At 37.0% G+C, this 19,625-nt stretch overlaps 1 protein-coding gene across 6 annotated transcripts in view; it reads right to left on the reverse strand.

The window, feature by feature from the left end:
- Nucleotides 1-19,625, reverse strand: part of LOC138335150 (F-box/LRR-repeat protein fbxl-1-like) — a 63,034-nt gene that overhangs the window by 4,289 nt on the left and 39,120 nt on the right. For all 6 annotated transcript variants that reach the window (XM_069284104.1, XM_069284102.1, XM_069284105.1 and 3 more), the window contains exons 3-5: nt 5,154-5,420; nt 4,572-4,738; nt 3,712-3,914 (exon numbers count right to left, since the gene is read on the reverse strand). In XM_069284104.1, the coding sequence (XP_069140205.1) occupies nt 3,712-3,914; nt 4,572-4,738; nt 5,154-5,420 (637 nt within the window). The remainder of the gene's footprint in view (nt 1-3,711; nt 3,915-4,571; nt 4,739-5,153; nt 5,421-19,625) is intronic.

A 19,625-nucleotide genomic window follows, 5' to 3' on the forward strand; every position in this document is an offset into this window, starting at 1 on the left:
TGATGTGATGTAGTTTTTTGTCTGGTGATGTGATGTAGTTTTTTGTCTGGTAATATGATGTAGTTTTTTTGTCTGATGATGCGATGTAGTTTTTGTCTGGTGATGTGATGTAGTTTTTTGTCTGGTAATGTGATATAGTTTTTGTCTGGTGATGTGATGTATTTTTTTATCTGGTGATATGATGTAGTTTTTTGTCTGGTGATGTGATGTAGTTTTTTGTCTGGTGATGTGATGTATTTTTTACCTCACAAACAAGCAGCATGTTTACACAATAAAATGTATTTGCCGTAAACACATACCTAATGTTATTTTTATTCCCTAGCAAGCTGCCACGGTGATTTGTCACCGACGCCACACCTTGGTTTAAGTTTTTTTCCTGGAATATTTTTTTTTGTCGGCTACCTAACAACCGACATAAAACTCCTGGTAATCAATAGAGAAATTCCTTGCCTAGGACGGCCAATTACTATTCTCACTCACACAACAAATTGGTCTGTCTTAAAGGAGCATGGCTCGATATTGATTTCGTATGGTTTATTTTCTAACTCTGATACAGATAAACGCTACCATACCATACCAGATAGCTCCGATACTATCTCCCATTCCTACAACATAAGTCTCTTATTTTTATTTTCATCTCGAGACAAGAAATGATGTGACATGACAATTAGCCCTTGTACGTTGCGACATTGTGTGGTATTTAACCTATTTGTCTACCACTTGTCCTCCTATGAATTATGCATGTGGTACCAGGTTTACTATAAGCCATTCCAGTCTAAAGCCAGCCACCGAATCTATACCATCAGTCAATCACACACTAGCGGATGAGAGTATTTTTGTATTGGTAAAACTTAAAATTGATCTATATCAATAGAATCTTACATAGGCGTGTGATGTGAACATGGATATGTGTTACATGGACTAATAGAATCACTCGTGAAAGATTTGGCCGCCAACCCTCAGCAAGCCTCGGGTTGACCAGCAAAAATCTTTCACTCGAGTTGAGATATCCCTGTCTAATTGACAGACCAAGTTTGATTCTTTTTCTCCCATACTTATTTGAAAAAATATGAAAAACACATTGCTTTCCAGCATTTTCATCACATTATGATCAAAGAAACGTAGTTATGCGTCAAAATTGAGGACGTCATCGACAATGCATGCTGTGACTACGCCGCATGTATTAATGACATAATTTCATTGTCTAGCGCATGTGAGCTGTCTTACACCCCAACGTGTAAGGTAGAGTTTTCTTATCCATCGCAACCACGGGACATCCTTGTGAAGTATGGGAGAAAGGGATATCTCTAACATAGGACAGGGATATCTCTTGCAAGTTCCATAGGATAGGGATATCCGCAATTCTAACGGTGTGAGATTTTTCTATCTCACCTTTGGGATAAGATTCTTTAGCTATCAAACACTGTGCAAAGTCTCATGATTGACAGCCACTTTGTAAAGCCTTGCGTTTGAAAGCTACTCTGTAAGCCTCGTGTTTGACAGCCACTTGGAAAAACCTCGTGTTTGACAGCCACCGGGTAAGGTCTCATGTTTGACAGCCACCCTGCAAGGCCTCATGTTTGACAGCCACTTGGCAAAGCCTCATGTTTGACAGCCACTGGGCAAAGCCTCATGTTTGACAGCCACTGGGCAAAGCCTCATGTTGACAGCCACTGGAAAGCTCGTTGAGCCACTGGCAAAGCCTCATGTTTGAAAAGTTAAAAATCTTACCCCTTTGGTTGAGATTCTTCTGTCTCACCCTAAAGGGAGTGAAAAGATTCTATTAACCTCATCCTGAATGAAAGATTTTAGCTAGTTAATGTAAGGCTTATCAAGGGTTGAGGGTCAAAATATTTCATGTTGAGATATCCCTGTTAACCTGATAGGCCTATGTTTGATTATTTTTCTTCCATACTTTAATAGATATTATGAAAGTTGTGTTGAAACATTTTCATACAACTTCATCAAATGGACATTGCAACACGTCAATATTAATGATGATGTCAACAATGGTGGCCACATTGCTGATATGACGCCATTGTCTAGCATGACGTGTGGGCTGTTTTTTCAGTACTCCAGTAAAAGACTACCGTATTTGCCGTAATTGGCGCCCAGGGGGCTTATATAATTGTAACAAAGAGGGTGCTTATTAATGAACCAAAATGTAAGTTGTGGATGAAAAAGTCAGCCATATTTTAAATCTTTCTGTACTCATGGTACATTAATCTGTTACAGTAAACTTGCATATGCCTTTGGTGAATACAGTGATAGGATCTTTCCCAACCTAGGGAGGAAATAGAAATGGGCTTGTAAATAGGAATACCCTAAACTCTGTCGAGAGGGGCAAGGAAACGAGACATGGAGTGAATTGAGACGGTCTTTTTTCTGTGCTTTTATGGAAATAGTATACCAGCCAGATAGCTTTTGTTAATGGACACAGTAGTAAGGCTTGTCAAACAAGATGACAAAGACGGGCATAAGGCCTAATCATTTCTATAAAGGTAATTGATGGAAATGGTCGGCAGTACTATCCAAGGAAAAATAGATTTATTAACCCAATCCTATTGTCTGGGGATGCTGACTCGGTGTTTTGTCCCATATCAGCAAGTCTGTGTTCTGTAACTACAGCAAAAGAAGCTTACAAACACTAGTCAGATATCAGTTATCAGTAAATACAATTGATTCACTGAGCACTGAACGACCAATCTTCGGAATCCACTTAGGATCAATAGGAAATGTTATTGAAAAAAAATTATAAACGATAAATAGCGTTCTTGTTTGGTTTTATCATTGATTGCAGGAAGGAAATAATTGATATATGTTTTGTTTTTTTCCATCCCGTATAGCTGGTTATTTTTGTGGGAAAGACATTTTCATGATTTCGCAGAACATTGTGCTATGATCGTGAAAATTTGACCCACAAAATTAAGAAATAGTTGAATCATATATACTCTCAAAACATATTCGAAAATTTGACAAAACAGCTCAAAATCACGAAAATTTTTGATATGTGAATGCAGTATAATTTTTCAGGGTTTTAATTTTTGGCTCACTCTCCTCTCAAAAATGCCTCAAAATGTCAGAAGACATAAATGCTCTAAATTCCATATATGAAGACGAGACATGACAGGATTCAATGAAGCAGACAGGACAAGGATGGAGTGGAACTATACATGTACCAGGTGTGTCCCCATTGTCATGGTAAAAGACCTAAAAAGCACCAAGGTCTTTTTAGTACTTTTTGTAGTACTTTTTTTTAATTTTTTAATTGAGATAAATAATTAGTGACAAATTTAGCATGAAAAGAAGTGCTCTAATTACATTATTTAAAATTGTCAACTAAAGCGGAAGTTTACTGGGTTGATCAACAGTAACCAGATGGCTCAATCAGTAGACTTTCCAGCTAGTGTCCGGAGGTTCAGGGTTCGAACCTCGGTCTGGTCGCTACAATTTCTCATCTCCTGTTACGAAATTGGCTAACTTGCCAAGCCCTGTTTCAAGCTTTGGGAGTACATTAAGAAGGGAATATGCATACTTGTGAGTTGTTGTGTCTTTGAGGGAGAAAACTTAGAGAAAGAAGGGAGAAATGTAGTGAAATTGGACCTGGTCGATCATCAGTGACCATGTAGCTAAATCAGTAGAGCATTGGCTACTGTTTGGAGGTCCCAGGTTCAAACCTTGATCTGGCTGCTACATTTTCAGCCCACTCACCTGATGTTCTTTAAGAATGATATCACATTGAGCCAGAAGTTTTCTGTCAGTTTGGGTTTGCCTGCAATCATTACACCCTCTAGGTTGCCCCCTAGTTTATGTAGTAGCTGGTAGATGGCGCTTTCTGATAAGTCGTTGGTGTAACTAAGATCAATGGCCTTCAAATGGTTCAGTTTACCTCTCGAAATCAGCAGTTCTAGAATCTGAAAAAAAAAATTAGGGATGTAATTATAAAGATTCTCTTATGACTTTATACATTTTATGGGTTAAACTGATGAAACTTCTTCAGAAGTGATAATTTTTAAGACTTGTAGAAAAACACATGGACTGATCAAAATTGACCTTGACCTTTGACATGACTTGAAATCCATTGATTTAATCTATCAAGAAGGGACAGCGGTTTAGTGCAGAGCTGAGCAGATTAAAGGGGAAAATTTGTGGGCATAAGTTTTCAGGTGCTGTTAACCAGCTTTCTTTCACATGCAATTTACTTTCGTAAATTTCACGATATAAGTATATTCGAAAAAATTAGCAGCCGTGAAAGAATGTTGATTTATAGTGTTGGACCTTTCTACCACAAAGTCTTCACTGGTTGGTTGCCAGCTTCAAGCCACAATTGTTAAGTTTACAGTTACTGTAATTCAAAGGGACTTTTCTCTTCCACCTAAACTGTGACACTGAAACTTTTTATAAAGGTCTCAAATGACAGTAATTAGAAAAACAACAAAATTTTGTCTACCTAAAAGAAGAATGCATGACACCTTATCCATTCTGTCGGTACAGCTCCAATGAAATAGCCTACAGGTATGCCTCCATGATATAGTAATTAGGTAACCAAATACCTGTATAATCCTACTTACACGATCAGAGAAGAATTCACAGTAACCTAGACCGAGGAAGGTAAACCCAGAAATTCGGAGAAGCATGCTCTCCAGACACACTGTGGAGAGTTCTGTAGATGTCAGATCCAATTCCTGGATCACGGACATCTCCCAAGGGGCGGCGATCATGTGTTGGTCTACCACACCTAAAACAACAGGTAAAATCAGCGAAAATATTGGTCAGGATAAGAGACTAAGAAGGTGAATCTTGTTATTGTAAACCAATTTGCGCTACTAAGGTGAATTGTAAAAGTTTCTCTCTACAAATGATTATTAACTTTGATAAGATTGAAACTCATTTAACTTTACAGGTTTTCATTTCACAAAAATGTATGTCCGTAACTTGATTTGAAACTAAAATTGTGAATTCTGTAGCCATGAAAAAAATAATCTGGTGTACTTTAAATTAAACCTGTAACTTCCAGATTATTCAAGTATTTTTATCATTACACTTCAAATATTCATATATGCATTCTTTCTCTAATCAATTTCTTTCTCTCCCCTCTCCCATGTGTCACGTGACGTCATGGTTCCTTTACTTGTTTCTTTATCAACACTTACCTGTATGTTGTAGTAGTAAAGTTTTCAGTTTCTTGCATCTTTGTAGAAGGACCTTGAAGGATGACCCTTTGACCCTGAGACAAAAGTTCAAGGCCACACATTCTAGATGAATACAGTTGGAGGCGAGCAGCTCAATGTGTGAATCGTCAATGAACGTGATTCCGTACAGGTTCACGACCCGGAGGTTCGGTGTGTGAGCTTTGATCTTACCGATGTTTACAACCTCATAGATGTCGTCTTCTGCTTCTGATGACATTTCAAATGTACCTGGAAAACACAAAGTAAATAAAATTTAGCAAAATTATATACAATTCTTTATTTATTTGATAAATTATGATTCTGGAATATCTCAAAGTGGGAAAGACAGCTGAGGCCAAGACTTGAAGTGAAATGCTAGAATTGTACAGTTTTAGTAATACCAAGAAAATGACATTGTATCATGAATTAAATGACATTGTATCATGAATTAACATGATTAACATCATGGTACAACATAGAATATTTAATAAATATAAGACACATGCTTATTTATTTCTCAAAGTGACAATCTCGCACACAGGAAAACTCATATATACAAAACCCACAAAGACATCATAAAATGATATTTAGCAAGAACTTGCCATGTAAACTTCCATTTGTAAACTAGAGATTGTCTTTAAGACAAAATGCCCCAACCTCAGTATTAACAAATCAGGATTGGACGCGGCAGGATGTAAAACGACAGGACAAGATGTGAAACGAAGGGACACAATTTGATACCACAGGGCAGGGTAGGATGTACTGCAGACATTGGCAACACAATGTGCTCAAAAACTTCACATAGCAAAATGAATGGAGATTTATTGCATCTCCTAATAAAAATTTGCATTGTTTGTTTGTATAACTATTTAACATACCCTTACCGGACCCCTTACACATGTTCAATGAGACTGCTTAGAATCATATCTCGGGCCATAGAGGATTTTATAACTGCAGTGAGTCATAAATATTCTATAAACAAAATAAATCAAGACGTAAAACAGGACATATCTTCTAAATAAAACCAAATGATCAATATTTATAGAAATCTGAGCACAGGCATTTACCTCCGCACCATAAATAATTCACTCCATAGGAAATATTAACAAGTACTGGTGAGCTGAGAGGAGGAGAGAGCCCTACTTTGGATCGACACAGGAATAAGGAATGCTATTTATACAATCTATCAATATATGTCCGACATGATCTTCTCAAACATTTGGTACTAAGGAAATTACATCCAGTGACTCGGGTTTGTCGTCATGGCGACAGAATCTGTAGCAACGGAAGTTGTTTTCTTTATCCATTGTCCAGTTGCTGTGAAGATAGTTACTGTATATCACATATTATACAACATGGCTATACACATATGAATGAAATATTCATAGATTTTTCAGTTGAACTTTTGTTTCATTTAGTAATTAAAAATCATACAACATAAAAGTAATCAAACTTAAACATTGCAAAAATTCTGATTCTGAATCCAGCTAATTATAGCACTTCTACTTTTTATTATCAGTGTCCTACAGTCAAACCTGTCTATAAAGACCACCCAAGGGGGAAATGGTCTGAATAGCAAAGTGGTCTCTATACACAGGTTAGATTGGTAGTGTAGGACTCCTAAAAAGTGGTCTTACTGAGCAGGTGGTATTTAAACAGAGGTTCTGAATTTAATTTGGTGTGATAAGTCAGCCAGGGTCATTTAAGGACACACCAGGTTTAGATGATGGAGGAAACCCAGAATACCTGGAGAAAAACCACCGACCAGCAGTCAGTACCTGGCAACTGCCAGATATGGGATTAAAATTCAAAAGCAAAAGGTGGATTGAGGCCTTTTGGTAATGTGTTTGGACATCTTAACCTGGTGGTAGCCCCAGAGATCACTTTCACTTCAACTAACTTATTGTACCATTTGTCAGGAGGGTTCTGTTTTGTTCTAACTCTACGGGAGAGGAACATTAAAGAGCTTCTAATTTTACTTCAAGTTAAAAATATGAAAAAATAATTAATTGCATCCGAAAAAATTAAGCGGCACTATATCCTATATGGAATAAAGTATTGATTGTGCATGCACCAAAGGCGAAATAAATTATTTTATATTATTTTTTGTGTCAATTAGACATATACATACACGATTAAAAACCAATCATTGTTCAAATGATGAATATCATTTACCGTATGCTTATGCTCTGTCGGCGGTGGAGCGTATGCTCTGTCGGCGGTGGAGCATCTTTAATAGTGAAGTAGTACACATAGTTTAACTTTATGTTCAAACAGCTGTAAAATATCTGTTATGAACATGTTGTATGGCTGACATTCACTGGTGTAAACAGATATCATTAGCTAACTGTAAAATATGTCAAGTGTTCCTTCTCCCCTCGGCTCCCATCTGCTCTTACCGTCAACAAGGTTATCATTCTTATGAGAAAGCCACCAATTTTCAAAACAATACTAATCATGATCTTATTGTGTGATTGTTTTTAAGAGTATTTTATGTTACAACAACCATACTATTACATACCGGTATACAGATTTCTAAGGAAACATACATCCAGAATTTTCTAGGGGTTACTATCACTGTCGTCATATTCATCATATTCATACAAGTTTGTTTCCAGAAATTAAGGTGTGACCTCCACCTCTGGGTCTGAGTGACTAGCTAGTTTTCTGACAATCTGGCTACAAGCCCTGCACCTCTGGACCATGATTTCAAGCAGTTATATAGCTATAATGTGTGACTTGCTCTCAACCATGTGAAACATCTATAAGGAACTGGTAGCTGGATCAAATGTTTTCCTTGGAAACTCTGGCTTTACTCTATCATTGTTTTAACTAAATCCAAGATCTAAAATGTTAAAGGGATGAAAAAGATTAGTGGCTATGGTGGATAAGTAGTAAGATGTCCCTTCATTCTACACCTCTGGGTTACAAGTTCAAAACCCATGTAGAGCAATCTCTCATAATTTGGTGATTTTTTTCCCGAGTTCTCTAGTTTACTCCACCCCCTAAACTTTGCATGTGTTTTACCCACTATCCCCTGGGAATTAAAATGAACTCTCCGGGCCTTTGAATTTGAAGAGTTCAAATGTGTCTACAGGCCTAGGGATAGATGAATCAAATAACCCAAACAGTTAAAAGGATATAAAGCAAAATAAAACCAAAGAAACTTGGTAACCATATATGCAACAGATTGAGTGACAACAAACTGCACTCTAGTGTTCGGGTCCATACAGTAAGGTTCTACAGTAGTAACGACTGATTTTAACATTAAACTGTCAGCAACATGAATGAAATTGGTATTGATCAAAATTGTTCACTTTGTCTACACAAATGTATTTTTCCAACAGACTTATTTGTTTTTGTTCAGGCGCCATGTTTGAACATTGGGTATATGCAAACAAAATAACATAATTGTCACTGTCACTGTCACAAAACGGTTGAACCTGAGGCAAAAACTGATTATATTACATGTATTGTTTTACTGGATTTAGACACTGCAGGAGACTCTTGTTTGACAAGTTTGGTTTATCTGAGATGAAACATTTTAAAACATTTAATCCGAGGGATATATTTCAGTTCCTACAGGCATACACCATGACTGGGAAATGGCATTGTTTTTCGGCTTAACCATATCACCCCTAAAAATTCATAATGAACTGTCCCTGCCTTTGAATAATAAGAGTTCAAATGTGTCTCCAGGGGTGGATGAGTTAAACTGAAAACAGGTATTCTGACACACCTATCAATATCAATGGAAAATCAGTAGAAAGGAAATACTGAGAATGTGCAGTTATTTGAGACACATCTTCACGAATGTAAAGTTTCTTCAATGTTGGAGAAATTGACAAATTATTCTCATTTTCGTTATAGGTGTTCAGAATGGTTACCATAGCAACAACAGTGGCAATGATAAACAACCATCATACCCATTGTATCAAGGATGTACTTGCTATTTGAAACTCTTGGCCAATTAAAGACATTTCTTAATGTATTGAAGAAGCTTGATATCTTCTGTTTCTAATGATTTGAAATATGTGTAGTGGAATTGGACTGGATCAATCATCGGTAACCAGGTAGCTCAGCAGTAGAGCATTCCATTAATTATCGGAGGTCCCAGGTTTGAATTCCAGTTTTTCTCCTCTTGTGTTACACATGTCTGTTGAAGAAACACTGCCATTATCTAGCATACTGAAAGAACTAGAGATCTTTGCTAAGTGTTAAATTTTCTACATATAATGATTTTAATAACATTAAAATATGCATATTGAAAAATTTAACTTCTACCATTTTCTTGTGTACTATGTATACTGTAGAAATTTTTCGATGATGGAGTTGGTGGGCGACCTAGCTGATAAATCACCAGCCAACAGGGTTATGAATCTGATCAATTACAGAGGTGTTAGATAGACACATTTATTGGACTGTGGAGTATCTACTGGAGCGGGAGGGGTCAGTAATGGGGGGCTTAGTTATCATTATATAGATAATACCATCTCCTAATAGGAGGTGGGGTGGGGGGAGCCTACCATCTCCAAATGGGAGTGGGGGTTGGTGAGGGTGGGGGGGGCTACCATCTCCAAATGGGGCGTGGGGATGGGGATGGAGGGGTAAGGCTTAGTGAGGGTGGGGGAAGCCTACCATCTCCTAATGGGGAGTAGGGGTGGGGATTGGGGTGGGGGTTGCTTTAGTTATCAGAGATAGGGGTGGAGGAACCATATCCTAATGATAGGGGGGGGGAGGGGCTTAGATATCAATAATACAAGGATATACTGCCTACCACCCCCTATCTGACTTCCAGTAACATTAAACTTCATCACCAGTACATTATAATCTCCCTCAGACTACCCAGGATAAGGCTGACCTTGGGAGTTATGAAGGTCATACCCAATACACTTTCTTGAAAACAAGACTTTAAGTCAAAGTCTGGTGGAATTTATGTCTATAAGTAAATGGAGGTTGGTAGATATAAAAAGGCAATGTTTGATAAACAAAAGATAAAAAGGCAAATGTTAAAAAATCTGAAAGATATCCTATCTTCTTCGATTTAAAATTACAATTCAACAATAAAATCATCTCATCAATATAAGGTCTTTGATCTGACTCCTAATACGAATATGTTCAATTTTCACAACTCCAATTATACACAAGACTCTTTTGACATGTTGCGTAAGTTGTACTATTTAATACCTTTAATTTGTTTTACGTTCTATTAAAGGGTATGTAACAAATTCAACTGTTTTCTAGTCATAGCTTGTATTGTCCTCATAAACAAGCCAGGGTCATTTAAGAGCATCCTAGATTGAGGAAGTGGAGAAAAGCTGGAATAAGTAGAGAAAAGTTTAGTATCTAAGTGCAGACTTGAGACAAAAGTTTTTCTCCTTGATGTAAATTTTTTTTTGGCTGAAGTTACCTAATTTTGGTGCGAGGAGGGGCCAGGTGGGATTCAAACCCAAAAAAACAAGAGGTGGAGTTAATTTGTATAATGGCAGAACATGTGTGATATATTTCATGTAACTCGATCAAATAGTTGTTTTACCTGAATATTGTACCGATTTCTTGTGAATTTTGATAATTTTATGCAACTTAAATTCTGGACTCATTTCATGACTACTATAATAATTTTATACATATCATGAAACACCTGGTTATAATTAACTTCCCCTTATTCCCTTTGCTTCTGGGGCTTATTCTCTTTAACTTATTTCCTGCTGGTAGGTCTCAGCCATGGGGTGAATATAGCACAGAACCTGGCACATACCTACCTACACTAAATGGCCTCACTGATTTTGGCAAACATACCTGTTTGTAGTTGTAGAACAAATGCATCCTTCATAACAAAGTGAGTGGAGAAATGTAAGTGTATCTGTGTTTCTGTTACCAGTCAAATGGGTGATTAAACATCTGTAACCTTGTCCTTACTCAAACACAACAACTAAAATCAGGTCAGCCGAACCAAAATCCTCAGGAAATTTGGCTAGCAGTGCCAAACAATAAATTGAGTAATTAGTATACAAATTACAGTCTAATAAACAATAACTAGTTAAAAAGAGACTTCAATTGACTTTTTATTTGTGATTCATCAAGTTTAGATAATCAACTTGAAAAGATATATACAAACAAGAGGCCCAGAGGCCTGTATCGCTCACCTGGTTTTTTGTTTAGTAATTATCACAAGACTCTGACAATAAAGAAAAATAAGCAAAATCGACTCCCAAAGTTTAATTTTGAATCACAACCATACAATGATGTTATTGATACCATACAAATATGCTATCGAATACATAGGTTCAGAGACAAAGTAATTTATATTGAAAGTAGTAGCCTAATTGACCTTTTTGAACCTCGTGGCATCTATTGCGTGTCTAAGGCCCCGGGGGTCAGTCCCAATCATTTGTACAATTTCAAATCCCAACCCTATAAGGATGCTACAATTGCATTATAAGTGCTGCTTCCATTCTTAGTTTGCAGAGAAGAAGTCGTTTATATGGAAATAGCTAAATTAACCCCTTTTGACTCCATCCTTCAGGCCCCCGGGGGGTCAGCCCCATCATTTGTACAATTTTGAATCCCCACCCTATAATGATACTACCATTGCATTATGAGTGCTATCTCTTGCTTAGTTTCAGAGAAGAAGTCGTTTTATGGAAATAGCCAAATTGACCCCATTTGACCCCGCCCCTCAAGCCCCCAGGGGTCAGCCCCCATCATTTGTACAATTTTGAATCCCCACCCTAAAAGGATGCTACCATTGCATTATGAGTGCTATCCCATGCTTGATTTCAGAGAAGAAAGTCGTTTATATGGAAATAGCCAAATTGACCCCTTTTGGCCCCGCCCCTCAGGTCCCCCGGGGATCAGCCCCATCATTTGTACAATTTTCAGTTAGTAAGCCCATAAGGATGCTACCAGTCAAATTTTGTTGAAATCCGACCAGCGGTTATGGAGAAGAAGTCGATTGTTGATGGACGCCGGACGCTGCGGTATCCCATAAGCTCACCTCGGTCCTTCGGACCAGGTGAGCTAACAAGAGACAGGCCAATATGATTTCTATCGCAACCTTGGCACCAGTTGTATTAAGTATAGGAGAAACACTGAAAACTGTGGGAATAGTCAAGATAATGAATTGTTCGAGGCCCGTTTAAGAAAAGGATTGAAATATGTTTACAGTTGTATAGTGCATGACTTGGATTTTCGACACACATTACATTCTTTTTTGGTGTATACACAGTAAAGATGTAACACTTGTGGACTGACCTTCCTTTACATTACTACAATTATTCAACACCAATGAAAACTATTTCAGATTTTTTATAAATTGTGTTTTCAAGATGCCATTTATCTAGTAGTCATCTTGGATTTCCAATTAACCCGATAAATAACAACACTTGTTTGAAAAATAATAACACTTGTTTGAGATTATATTAGGATCATTTCAGGCAAGATTCAGCTAATCAAATCACAGTGATAAAACTCGAGCAGAAGTTTAAAATGTGTTTCCAAGATGGCAGCTTTGGTAGCCATCTTAGATATCGGGTCAGAAAGCCGTAAACAGTTTTTTAACATATCCCACAAACATCAGTTAAATATCTAACAAATTACTTAAAGGCCCGCTACCTTACCAAAACTAAAAGTTAAAGTTTCTTAAAAACAGCAAAAACTTAAGAAAATGCATATTGATGGCCTAAAATGAGGTTACAACACAAAATAAATGCAACATCCCCTCCATGACCTATGTTTACAGTGAAGATTCATAACGCCATTTTGCCGTCTGAAGCAGTGATAATCAACTAACGCATGAAAATTAGGATGATGGCGGGAAACATAAGATGACCCGCATTATGGAAATTAACATTTGATTTATTTTACTAACATGTTTAGAAGGTAATGATGAGTGTAGTATTTACGGTAAGCTTTTGGGACTCTACTTAATTATCAATCTTGTTTTACAATCACATTAAAAAAAAAAAACAAAAAAAAACTGTCATTAAGGTAGTGGGCTTTAAATCAATTTCAAGAAAGTAATCATGGATTTTTTTTTTGTATTTGTATCCATTGCAGAATTCATTCTTCTAAATTATTTAACTTTTTGTTTTGTTTTTGTCTGATGATGCCATGCTGTGATGCATATTCCTGAGAGATTTGTTCTTGAGAAATAATATTCTTTTCATTGAGCCCTGAAGATTACCAAGACCCACTATGAAGCTAGGCTGGTATATTAACTTATTCACCCATGAAAACCCACTTAGACTCATCTAAATCAAAGCCTAGACCAGTCCATTATGAAATTTCAGGGTTGAATGAGTTAATAACAGTTGTTATGAGTGCCATTTTGAACCTTTATAATTGTAGAACACTATACACTTGATAGACAGCTACTGACAGTCCTGAGTTATGTAAGATCTGGGCTGTACCATATACATGCACCTTGTACAGCATCTCCATCCAGAAGTGGATTCACCTACCTCATTAGGTAATATATACCATATTCACCTTAATTTGCTCCCCTAATATTTGTCTTGAAAATTAATATCTGTCTCCTTTACCAGAATTCACTGTAATTAGTGCCCCTCCTCTCTTCTGGAAAAAGATGTGAAGTTATATAAATGCCCCCTTCCCCCCCCCCCCCCACCTCATCATCCCATGGATTAAACAATGTTTTACAACTGTATGATGCTCATAACATTGGTATCCCATATATTACCTAACATTCATGTTATGAAAAAAAATAAACTGAATAAACTTGCCAATTATTTCCATGAAAATCATGCTTCCCATTGGAAGCATTCTTTATTTTATTTCTTTATCAAATGTTATTCAAATTTGATTCAAATGCTTCTTGTAGCAATATCTTTATGAAAGGCTAGTCCATATTTCTATTTAACACCCCCTTATTTCTCTCTGTTTTTGAAGCACCCTGGGCGTTTATTGAGTCAAATATGGTATGTGGAAAATGGTAAAGTTGGCCCAGCAGAGTTCAGTGTAGTATATACCTGAGAGCTATGTGCTTACTACATAGGTTATAGGTATGTAGTTATTTCAGGAGAAACAGATGGTTTCTACATAAAATTTTCTCAGCCAAATCTTCACCTCGCTGAAACGAGCTGTAGTACAATTACCTTGTTATAAGAAATTCATAACAGCACAACTTCATAAATTGACATGAGATATATTTTTTAAAACTTTCCTCAGAAAAGAGAATGTTCTGAATCACAGTTTATGCAGTACAACAAAGCTGATGGAGATATTTACTGGTGTACATACATTTGTAGGGCTGTACCAAAAATACTTTGCTATCTTCATCACTAACACATGCTGTAGTCAGGCAGAATTAGAACAGAATAGGGGCGGTGGGAAGTGTGATAATTACTGCTGTCTTCACTAACAAAGGCTTACCATGCTGTCTTACCACTCAACACACTGAGTGCAGTCAATGTTCATTACCAAAATCTGACATAGGAAATTTTTTATCAAGGGCAATAACTCCACTTAATAATTTTGAGCAAAGCTAGAGAAATATTTTGTGTACTTTACAGAATGACCTATGAAACTTGTAAAACCAATCTTCATGATGTAATATTGTTCTGAAATGGTGTAAAAGGTTTTACAGTAACCATGACAACAGAGTATGTTCTAAGATAGAATGAAGTTGTCGCCATGTCCTATTTTTATTCTTTAAAAGTCTCTCGTTGTCTTCTTTTGTGAAAATACTTCCTCAGCAGATAATAACCATTAAGCTTGTTTCACATACAGTAGAATCTTGATGGCGTCTAAAAGATCCAACATGATTGAAATCAGGGGGATGACACTACCATCGATCCACTACGCTCGGCACTTAACTCCTTCATTCCATCTATTGAATTGAACAGTAATACCCTGCATGATAATTCAATTGCGACAAGGTTAGGCAGACAGTTGCCCGTCATATTCAAGCGCACTTTAAATTCCCATAAATACTATTATACAAAGTAACTTTCCTCTGTAAACAAAATTAAATCTTCCATCATCAATGCTTGTTTGTTTCTTTTTATTTCTTCAAAGAGTTAATCCCATCCCACCCCTCTCCTTCGCACCCTAATTTTTTAAAAAGTTTTTACAATCACATAAAAATGACACAGAATCTAAAGTTGTGTGATGATAATTGTGGTTCAAATGGCCTGTATATTCACATGTCTGAAAGTTCAACAAAACCTACATGGACACTAGTACTGTAACCTGTGGCTAAGGTGTCCAGACTAGCCATTTACTTTTGGACTGCAACTTTGAAAATAAATATTGGACAATTTTTACATTTTTGAGCGTAGTATAGTAGTTTTTGATAGGATACACCTTTCTCCTAAACCTCATTAACCTGGGCCCTCCATAAATCACCCTGGTTGAGAATGGGATACTGGATATGGTAAAGAAAGATAACGACCAGACATCAAACCCCTACAAAGGAGACAGAACACAAGCAAAACCTGTAATAGGCCCATTGGGCTTAACGGTCATCTGATTATTGGCACCATACAACACCTCAAAGAAAATAGTAGTGGCAAACACTTAAAATGTAGGTCAAGGTCATTCATTTGAACAAACTTTGCAGTCCTTCATCCCAGCATGCTGCAGGCCAAATATCAGTATCCTAGGCCTTTTGTCTTTTGAGAAGAAATTATTTGAATGAAAATTTTACGCACAGCGAACGACGCACAACGAAGGACAATGCATGATGAAAATACATGGAGGTCATCCTGACCCTTCAGGTCAGATATCCTAATAAAATGCTTAGCATTATAGTCTTACAGTCACCGGTGGTCATTTGAACTACTGTAACAGTGTAACATTAAGAAAAAGGCCACTGTCCACTCCAGATCCCTGTGTAGTCAGGCATTATTGTACGACATTTTCAATCTCAAATCCGACAACCTGTCAATACCAGCAGAATATCTATACTGGTCCAGATGATTATCCTATACTGTATTATCATTGGAATTATTTTGTCCTTTAAAAGATTAAATTCCTTTCCTAAATGTTGTGTGAACATCTGTATGGTTAAATACATCTATCACTATAACACACCATCCTCTTATCCTCTCCTGAATCTGCCATTTATTTTAGGTTAACCAGCCCCAGTGCGTTCCTCTCCATCAATCTGTCGCTATAGGCCAGTTTAGCAGCCATTTGTCATCCTACATCCGGCAAAGAATTATTGATCTAATAAACATTTTGTATTGGGTTATCTGCTCTTTGTACGCCTAATGCAGTGTGATGTATTACTCAATTTTGTGTTCATTACAATCTCATTACTGCAGAATTGATTTTCACAGACAAATTGATTTAAGACATTTAATTACATCATTATAACAACACATTCTATATCATTCAAAATATTACAAGGTCAAGGTCATCACATACATCATCTTCATATTCATAAGGTCAAGGTCAGATCAATCTTGTTACCAGGTATTTCTTATTTTATTTTATTTTTCTATTTATTACAGAACTGATTAAACTATAAATTAATGTTTAAAGTATTAGAATTGATCAAACTATAAGTTCAAAGTTCAATAAATCAGACAGCTTTACAACATGGATACACCATTAATAACAGCAAGTTCATCCTAAAATTAAAAAAAACTATTCTGATCAGTAAAGCAACTGAAAAATGCTATAAAAATCTGCTAACCAATTCTTAAAGGTGAAATTGGCTGTTATTATTGACAAAATATTGGATGTTGCTGACTGGAGCCAAATGAAGATCTTTATGTTTATATATATATATATAGAGAGAGCTGTACACCCACCACCAATACTTTTAAAGGAGCTGGCATGGAGATTTATGAAATATTGATCCAATTGATAAGATTTTTGCCTATAATTAACTGATACAGACAGAGATAGGGCTCATCTATCAAATAGCATCTTCCCACCTAACAGGACATTATTACAGTACACACTCCTTTGTCTGAAGAAAACATTACTAAGCATAACATAGGGTATACTTAAGTGAAGATTACAAAATGTCTGACATTCTAGAACATGCTTTTCGTCTTTATATCCCTAGAGGCACATTGGTTAGAGCTTCTGATATTCTTCTATTGAGCTTCCACCTCTGGGTCATGGTAGCATAGTGGTTAAGGTGTCTCAACCTGTGGGTCATGGTGGACTAGTGGTTAAGGTGTCTCCACCTGTGGGTCATTGTGGCCTAGTGGTTAAGGTGTCTCCACCTGTGGGTCATGGTGGCCTAGTGGTTAAGGTGTCTCCACCTGTGGGTCATGGTGGCCTAGTGGTTAAGGTGTCTCCACCTGTGGGTCATGGTGGCCTAGTGGTTAAGGTGTCTCTACCTGTGGGTCATGGTGGCCTAGTGGTTAAGGTGTCTCCACCTGTGGGTCATGGTGGCCTAGTGGTTAAGGTGTCTCCACCTGTGGGTCATGGTGGCCAAGTGGTTAATGTCTCACTTGGGTCTCCACCTGTGGGTCATGGTGGTCTAGTGGTTAAGGTGTCTCTAACTCTGTGTCATGGTGGCCTAGTGGTTAATGTGTCTCCACCTGTGGGTCATGCTGGCCTAGTGGTTAAAGTGTCTCCACCTCTGGTCATGGTGGCCTAGTGGTTAATGTGTCTCCACCTGTGGGTCATGGTGGCCTAGTGGTTAAGGTGTCTCCACCTGTGGGTCATGGTGGCCAAGTGGTTAATGTGTCTCCACCTCTGTGTCATGGTGGCCTAGTGTATCCACCTCAGGGTGGCCTAATGTGGTGGTTAATTGTGTCTCCACCTTAGGGTGGCCTAGTATATAGATACTCAGAATTTGAATTAAAAAAAATTCTTCTCATGACTGTTCGTTCAGTGGATATCTTTTTAAAATTCTTCAGAAAAGTAAAAGGTGAAATAATAAATCTCCACCTTTGGGTTTCTATAAATAGTGGATTATAAAATCGTAATTAGTAAAGTGTCCTAAAATGATCGATTACCATTTTACAACCGATTCCCAACACTACCTTTCATTTTTGGAATGGAATGGCGAATCAGTAAATGTAAACTCCAGTTACAGAAGTTTCAGTAAAATGCAGATCTCCAGTTTGCAAATAAAATTTACCCTTGACAGGTATGGATAATTACTGAGTTACTCAAGTTATAACTTCATTGAAAATTATAAATAAATTATTTATGGGGAACAAAAGGAGCTGTGAATACATCTCTAGAACTTACTGAAGACACAGTTGTATAAAGACTGGAATAAAACTATGATATGGAATCACAGGGGTGAAAGAGTAAGCCAGCTTCTCCCTGAATACAAGAGCTCCTGAGCTGCAGATCCAACAGAGTGGTAAGCCTTTATTAGATAAAGATTCCCCGAACCATAGAATGGTGCATTATATTTATAGATTGTCAGCTGCTAAAATTCTACCACACTTGCAACCCTTGAGGCCTAACATAGGAACCCCAATCAACCAAAATGTACACTGCAATCCTTATACCAGATAGAAGGCATGAAGTCTCTGACTAATTCACTGGTAGATTTTTGATGTCAAGTACTTCTGCCCATTAAAACTAATATCCTACATGCTTTTATTTTTAATTACGGTGATAATCATCTTTTAAATATTTCCAGTTTTTGATTTGATATGATAACAAGTCTTTTCATATGCTTGTGTAATATTTAAATTTGATCTAATCAATTTCCATCTACGAGTCATGCTCATGATCTACAATCAGTTAAGTGTTCCTTCGATCTTTCATAAATTATTAAATTGTGGTTATGATTATCTAAGATAAAAGCACAAATCCATAATTCACATTAATTTTTGATAATGATCACTGATCAATTTGTGTTAAAATTTGTGTTGAATTTAAACCCAGATATAGATTTGAATTCCCGCTTGGTGTAGTTGCAAGGTTTATAGTTTGACCACAAATGGTTTATGTTTACCTATCTGCAGTGAAAACTTTAGATTAGGATTCATTTTGTTTTCATTTTGTACTATATTCGCCATAATTAGTGCCCCTTCCCCTATAAACGCCCCTCCCCCTTTCTGGAGAAGAGTTGAAGTTGTATAAATGTCCCCTTTCACGGATTTAACAATGTTTTACAACATGTGATGCCTTTAACATCATTGTATCACATATTACATGACCATAGGAGTCTTTAACATGTGAATCACGACATAATAATGTGTCTCAAAGGATAAAAGGCATATACAGGTTTACTGTAACAGATAATGTGTCATGAGTACAGAAAGATTTAAAATATGGCTGACTTTTTTCGTCCACAACTTACATTTTGGTTCATTAATAAGCATCCCCTTTGTTACAATTAAATAAGCGCTCTGGGCGCAAATTGCCACGAATACAGTATATATATGTAGCGGAATTGGACTGGGTTGACGTTCGTGACCAGGTAACTCAATCGGTATAGACCATGCGGCTTGTGTTCAGAGGTCTCTGGTTCGAGCCCCGGTCTTGCCCCTACATGTCCAGTAT

This window comes from Argopecten irradians, chromosome 11, assembly GCF_041381155.1.
Source record: "Argopecten irradians isolate NY chromosome 11, Ai_NY, whole genome shotgun sequence".
NCBI lineage: Eukaryota > Metazoa > Mollusca > Bivalvia > Pectinida > Pectinidae > Argopecten > Argopecten irradians.